The 7,255-nt window shown below is 38.0% G+C and overlaps 1 protein-coding gene across 10 annotated transcripts in view; it reads left to right on the top strand.

The window, feature by feature from the left end:
• The window catches only part of PIGG (phosphatidylinositol glycan anchor biosynthesis class G (EMM blood group)), a 97,782-nt gene extending 91,297 nt beyond the window's left edge, over positions 1 to 6,485 (top strand). For 3 of the 10 annotated variants that reach the window (XM_066181562.1, XM_066181560.1, XM_066181558.1), the window contains one exon: positions 4,850 to 6,485. In XM_066181562.1, coding sequence (XP_066037659.1) covers positions 4,850 to 5,075 — 226 coding nt within the window. In that variant the 3' untranslated portion in view covers positions 5,076 to 6,485. The remainder of the gene's footprint in view (positions 1 to 4,849) is intronic. The other 7 variants (XM_066181571.1, XM_066181568.1, XM_066181565.1 and 4 more) reach the window with 3 other exon arrangements.
• The last annotated feature ends 770 nt before the right edge of the window (positions 6,486 to 7,255 follow it).

The raw sequence follows: 7,255 nt of genomic DNA, 5'->3' as shown, positions 1-7,255 counted from the left end.
CATCTATCCATTGATAGGGTGTGGTGACAAAAATTGTGACTTCATAGCATTAAAAATGTTGCTCTGATTGTAGTTTCTACCAGAGTTAATAATGTAAATTTTCAAAGGACTCTTGGTTCCCTTGGAACTGCTAAAAATAGAAAGTGTTTTTCCATGACAATGCAGGATTGTGTTCTATAATCTAAAATAGTATTGTAGAATTATACTAAGTGAGAGTGGGACATGTGGGAGAGATGTAGCAGATTTGTTCTTCCTGCTGAACTGATTGATACTTGCTTAGATCAGAGAAATTTCTTACACATTGCAGATACTCTAGGATGTTGGAGACATTTGGAGTGCTGCACAGTTTATTTCTGAGTTCAACCCTTCATTAATATATATGGGGCAGATGAACAAAATTCCTAGTATTTTTCAGAGGGCACTAAACAGGGAGGTCTTTGAAACTGCAGAGTGCCTTGAAAGAGAAGTGCCAGTTAATACTGTAGAATATATTAATACAGTAAAAATTGCCTTCAAATCGGCAAATTCAGTATCTCCAGTAGGAGATACTTACGCAGTGATATTCAGCTAGAAAAGGGGGGGATGGGAGAGCAGAAATGCTGGGAGGTAACTTGCACTAAAAGGTTTCAGCACATTCTTACTGAAACCTTCCAGAAAGAACCTCCTCCTCAAACCCTAGAAAAGCAATTATATTAGGGTATTTCAGCTTCACATACTTCCATAATTCTGAACTGTTTATTTGATATGGTGTGTTGGAAAAAGGGTTTGAATACTGTAAACACTGTAAAGTGTATTCTAGAATTCCTTGTGGATGCATTTGTAGGGCTGTCTGTGGAGATTTTTTTGCCTGGTTTTTGAAACTACAAAACTTGTTGCCACCAGCTGCCAAGTATTCTATATAACTAGGAGACATGTTTTCACACAAAATAGTTGTCCTTTCTTTCTTTCTTTCTTTCTTTCTTCTTTCTTCTTCTTTCTTTCTTCTTTCTTTCTTTCTTTCTTCTTTCTTCTTTCCTTTCTTTCTTTCTTTCTTTCTTTCTTTCTTTCTTTCTTTCTTTCTTTCTTTCTTTCCTTTCTTTCTTTCTTTCTTTCTTTCTTTTTCTTTCTTTCTTTCTTTCTTTCTTTCTTTCTTTCTTTCTTTCTTTCTTTCTTTCTTTCTTTCTTTCTTTCTTCTTTCTTTCTTTCCTTTCTTTCTTCTTTCTTTCTTTCTTTCTTTCTTTCTTTCTTTCTTTCTTTCTTTCTTTCTTTCTTTCCTTTCTTTCTTTCTTTCTTTCTTTCTTTTCTTTCTTTCTTTCTCTTCTTTCTTTCTTTCTTTCTTTCTTTCTTTCCTTTCTTTTCTTTCTTTCTTTCTTTCTTTCTTTCTTTCTTTCTTTCTTTCTTTCTTTTCTTTCTTTCTTCTTTCTTCCTTTCTTTCTTTCTTTCTTCTTTCTTCTTCTCTCTCTCTCTCTCCTCTCCTCTCCTCTCCTCTCCTCTCCTCTCCTCTCCTCTCCTCGCCTCTCCTCTCCTCTCCTCTCCTCCCTCTCCTCTCCTCTCCTCTCCTCCTCTCCTCTCCTCTCCTCTCCTCTCCTCTCCTCTCTCCCTCTCCTCTCCTCTCCTCTCCTCTCCTCTCCTCTCCTCTCCTCTCCTTCTCCTCTCCTCTCCTCTCCTCTCCTCTCCTCTCCTCTCCTCTCCTCTCCTCTCCTCTCCTCTCCTCTCCTCTCCTCTCCTCTCCTCTCCTCTCCTCATCCTCTCCTCTCCTCTCCTCTCCTCTCTTTTTCTTTTTCTTTTTCTTTTCTTTCTTTTTCTTTCCTTTTTCTTCTCCCTTCCCTTCTTTCCTGGCATTGTAATTTTTTTCATTTTGGAAGCCTTGTATTACTCGTCTTAGCAGCACTTTAGAGATAGATTGAGAGGTGAATGATTTGTTGATAAAACATCTACAATTAGGGTTTAGGAAATCCAAAGAAGTGGTTAACCTATTAATGTAACAGTTTCTTGGGCATATTTTACTAATAATATTTTCCATTAAAAGAGACAATTTTTGCTGGAAGCTGATATGTTCTCTAGACCATACTTAATGTTTGCATTCTAATTACAGCATGTTTAGTGATTTGAATCTGTAGTGTTCTTTGCTTCAGAACTCTCCAAAAATGTTTTTTCGTGGATCTCACATGAAGTTTGGATATGCTTTTTCATGTGTAACACATACGTATTTCTTTTTCAAGTCCCCATAAACTAACTTCCTAGATGAGCTGAGTATTACAAACTGAATATTCCTTTTTGTTACTTCAGCATCATGCGGAGGCCTTAATAGTGGGCTGTTTTGTCAGAACATGGAGGTAGTGTGTGGAGTTTATATCTGTCTATGCTCTTCTCCTTTAAATAATGAAAGGTATGAATTGCTGAAGAGGCGATTCAATGTGGACTAGTTACAGATTAATACCTTAGATGTGTCCTGTAGTCTTCCATTGTTTTAATTGAGACAGCACTGAGAATTTGCAAGGTTATTCACTACTGGCTGGTCCAGATCATAAACATGAGGATACTTGAGTGGCATCCCACAGCCAGCTTTCTCTGTTGTCTTGGTGATTCATTTGGAGTAACAAAGAAACTGGCTGAACTAGCAGGATTGTCACAGTCATGTTATCAGTAGCTGCCTGATCCCTGGATGCTACCTTTCTTGTGGCCTGGAGATGCTGTAGGCACTGTATCTGTAGAATGAAGAGAAGGAGCACACAAAGGCATTACTCTTAGCTGTGCCAATTTTGTCCCTGGCCAAAGTAAGAGGAAAGAACAATGATTTGCATAAAGAGCTAAGTTGTTGCCTTAGGATCAGGCCAAGGCTCATGCTCAGTCATTCCAGTGCTCTGTCCAGGACAATGCATGTGTGAGCACTTTCACCAGCTCTGAGATAACCCCAAATATTCTGCTGTTGAATCCCACTAACAGTTTAACTTTGTGGATACAGTGTGCTTTTCCTGCCCTCTCTAAATTGCACCACTGCATTATACAGTGAAACTGTCCAAGTTTTCCCTCTGAAGGTAGGTATCTATGTTGTCTTGAGAGGTGAAGTGAGTGCTGAGAGCTTTTGTGTAGAGGTATCCTGTAAGTAGAAAACAGTTAGCTATTTTTATACCAGAATAAAGAAAGAATTGTATCATTGACCTGGGGATTCATCTATGTGGTCTGTCAAGTGCATTTTTTAACTCTAGAAAATGTTTTCAAAAATGCCTGTTTGTCTGATTGAAAAGCCATTTCCTCTGTCTATTCAGTGGTCATCTGACTCTTAAAAATACTATTTTTACTGAAATACTGTTTTAACTCCTATCAGCATGAAAAGAGCTAAGACTGAGTGAACTGCATTTTGCTTAATCTTTGTCAGCAAAATCAGTTATTAAACATAAAGCTGGTTATTTACACAAGCTCGCTGAAGACTAAGGTAGTTATGCAGAAGCAGGGAGCAGTCTAGTTCACTCCCAAGTCTCAGTTTTCCTGGCCAAGCAGCAAGGAAAACAGTTTTCTTTGAACTGAATGTATGTTTTTCAGTCATTCATGCCTGCTGTTCTTGATTTTAAAACTCTGCTTTCATGACCTGTTCTTCCTTCCACTGAAAGCCTGGGAAATTTAGATCTTGACTTCACTGGAAAACAGGGCTGTATCCTAGTTATTTTTATATAACGAATAAGAAGTTTAATGGTTTATGTAAAATACTGCATTCTGTAGCTTACTTAGTCATAAGTGACTAATTAATATCTTGCAGAAGTGCTAGATTCTGTTAAATTTTTATTGCTTGAAACAAGATTAGAATTAAAAACTGGGAGGAGCAGAACAGATTCTCAGATCAGGATTTTGTAAAACATTTCCACTCTTTGCCAGTGTGTTCTCTTGGGAACTGATGATGTAAAATATTTTGATGGGGAGAGGAAAATGTTCACTTATTATTCCAGTGAAATAGTTTTATCCTTCCATTTGTCTAAAGGGGTAAACATCTGAATTTAGTGTGAATTAATCTCTGCAGATGTATTTTGGGGAAATTGGACAGGGGCCACCCCAGCATCATTGCTTTGAGTTGTTGCCTCAGGAGAGGAAAGACAATCAATATGTAGAAAACCTTTTCATTTCCATTTTCATATGACTCATGTCACACACCGAAATACATCAATGTGGCACATTTGGACCATGTAGGTTACATGGGGTGGACATTTCTTGGGATGCAGTGGAGCCAGTTGAACTGAACAGCTGTGACAGGAATGCAATGTGTCACTCCTGTGAGCCTAAGAATATGGTATTCTTTGGATAGTGTTATGTTAGTTTTGCAAAGTTTTCCAGTAGCACGATTTTTATGTTGTTTTGTACAGTGTTGCTGGCTGTGGGCAGCAGGGTACTCTTTACAAGTTTTATGCTCTTGACAAAGGGGGTCCAGACTCCATCTGATTATCTGTTGAACAGGTTAGGAAGCTTTGTGAGGAGTGCTGTAGTCCTCTCTTCCTCTTACCATTCAGGTTCTGTGGAACAGCACGGTAAGACCAACAGGAGACAAAACTGTCTTGAAACTGCTTAATGAAAACCTTGACAATTTGAATAAAATACATTAAAGCACAGAATGATCTAAGTGTGAAGTACATAAAGGTACTGGGCACCTTTATTTCAATGACAGTTACTATGCTTACGCCTGTCATACACATTATTGGATATATAGAGGTGACAAGAACAAATTTTATTGGTTCATCATTCCATTAACCATCAGCTTTCTAACACAAAGTGGAGATCTCTGAATATTCCTTGTGTTGTGAAATAATGCCTAAAGAGGGGAGGAACTCCAGTGTCTTTTCTAAGTTTGCCTGAGAATGAACTCCTCTGTTTTTGTTACCAGGAATTCTGCAGCAGTGGGTCATGGCTGTTTCTGCTACGCTCTAATGCGTTCCATTCCAATTGCCATCTACGTTGTTTTGGTAACAGGTCTGCGCTACCACCTGTTCATATGGAGCGTCTTCTCACCAAAGCTACTCTATGAGGGAGTGCATGTGTTCATCACAGCTGCTGTCTGCCTGTTCTTCACAGCAATGGATCAGAACCACTCCTACAAAGTGCAAGACTGAAAATAAGTGTGTGGTGTTAGGTTCTGCATTGCAATGTCCAGTGTGTGCCACTTGAACGGAAGAAGGAGAATACCGGCTTTAAATTGCTGTGCAGATTTTGAAGAGTAAATTGTTAAAGGAGTTGTTTATTTTAGTCAAGATCAGTCTTGTGTTAAAACTGGGTTTGCTTTAAAGATGTTGAATTCAAATAAACTGTTTTTACATGGATACCTTTTGTTCTATAGCTGTCATTATAGCACTTTCCAATAAACAAAATGGTGATATTACATGTTTTGTAATTTCTGTGCCTCATGGGCCCAGAAAAAATCTTGTGTGCATACAATTTTTTACCTTCTTAGACTACAGAATCCTAAAAATGTGCAGGATTTTTAGGTGCTGTTCACAAGATCCTGAATCCACTAGCCTCAGGTGGTTTTTATGTTTGTTTTCTTTCTAGTGGATGCATTGAAATTATTAAATTTTTGTTGTACAAACATCCCAGATAAGAGATTTTGTCTGTTTTGCATAGGCAACAAGCATTTCTGTTTAAAAGCAGCATTTTTCTTTGTAAGATGAGTGCGATCACTATTTGTAATGGATTTTGATCTGCACTTCAGACACTGAATAAGAAACACTTATTGTCAAACAAAGTAATGAATCTTCTATGGAGTCTGTTCCCTGCTAAAATGTTTCTTCTTATCAATGTATAAAGGATAAATCAGGTCAGTGCAGCCATGCTGAACATTTGATCATGTTTTCCACACATGGGTAGAGAGTTGTGAGCAGTGAACAGGAAAACAGTTTAATGAATTAAGTTACCAGCAGAATAAAAGGTGTAAAAGGTGTGTTTGCAGTTTGCATCACCACCCCCTTAGTGACCTGTCTAGCCATCTAACTTGAATGTGCTGTAATTAATTTATAACAATGTTGTTTTCCTTGCTTCTGTCAAGAAGACACGTATTAATGACTATACTATCAGTATTCATGTGAGGTCTTTTTGCCTCTTAGTTTTGTCCATGTTTTGTCTATGTTAGTGGCTAATATGAGATAGTCTAAATGTGTTCAAGGGGTATCAGAGGAGAAGCATACGGAGACCTTTTAACTTATGTTACAAATATGGAAAAAGCAAACTTTCAAGACGGATATAGCGAACAGCACAGTTGTTAAAACCACTCATGTATTTGTTGTCTCATGTTACAGATAATGCAGATCTCAAAATGTAGGCCTTTAGTTTTTATACATTAATAATAGGCCATCTTGATTACTAATAATGAAATATTTTTTCATCTATAAAACTCCTAAAATTTTCAGTACACTGGCAACATACTGATCTTTACCTGGAGGAGAGAGTACTGGATCTTAATGTAATTTACTGTGACCTGCTGGAAGATTGAAAATTAAATGCTTCGAATAAATAACTTTTTACTGCCAACTATGGTTATTTAAAACAGTTTGTATTTGTGAATGTACATCCACTATTTTCACAATTCTCAATATTTTTTTTGTTACCTGCTGGCTAGCAGCCATGTTGGCATTATCAACATATTCTCTGTTAACTTATGTCGTTAATTTGTAAGCAACTGTGTAGTGGTTTGAAAGCAAAACAAATGAGAGGCTCCAAGTCAGAAATACAATTTAACAGGAAGAAAGGAAAAAAAGGTAAAATAAAACAAATGCAATAATACAAAAGACCACTGACAGAGTCATAATACAACCTGAACAGGGTGATGGAAGCAGTCCAAATGAGGTCGTCTTCCTGAAGTAGCAATTCCGTAGAAAAGTTTGGTAGCTCTTGGTCCTCTGGGAATCCAGTGGGTAAGGGCTGCTTATACTGTCCCAAATCCCAGTTTATATCCAGGTGGGAATGCTTGGTTCCTTCCTCTGGGCGGAGCATCTCACAATGGGATGATGAGTCATGCAGTGGGTCCTTGATGGCCCATTAAACAGAGATAGCTCCTGGTGGGGTTTATCTATGAGTCATGCAGCAAGGCATTTGATGGGCCATTAGCAGAAGATAGCCCAGAGGGAGGGGGCCCAGGAAGAGCACTGCTCCAACAACTGGATTCAACAGTTCATGAAGATGGTGATAGAATACTTTGTGCACGTCCTACTCTACAAACCAGGACATAATCCACCCCTTACTCTATTGCCATCTAAATCAAATCAATACATTCTTACAGTGATACACATACATAGATATA

This window comes from Chamaea fasciata, unplaced genomic scaffold (assembly GCF_029207755.1).
Source record: "Chamaea fasciata isolate MVZ Bird 193981 ecotype frontalis unplaced genomic scaffold, bChaFas1.0.hap1 SCAF_4, whole genome shotgun sequence".
In the NCBI taxonomy this organism is placed as follows: domain Eukaryota; kingdom Metazoa; phylum Chordata; class Aves; order Passeriformes; family Sylviidae; genus Chamaea; species Chamaea fasciata.
This window is presented reverse-complemented; position numbering and strand designations above follow the sequence as displayed.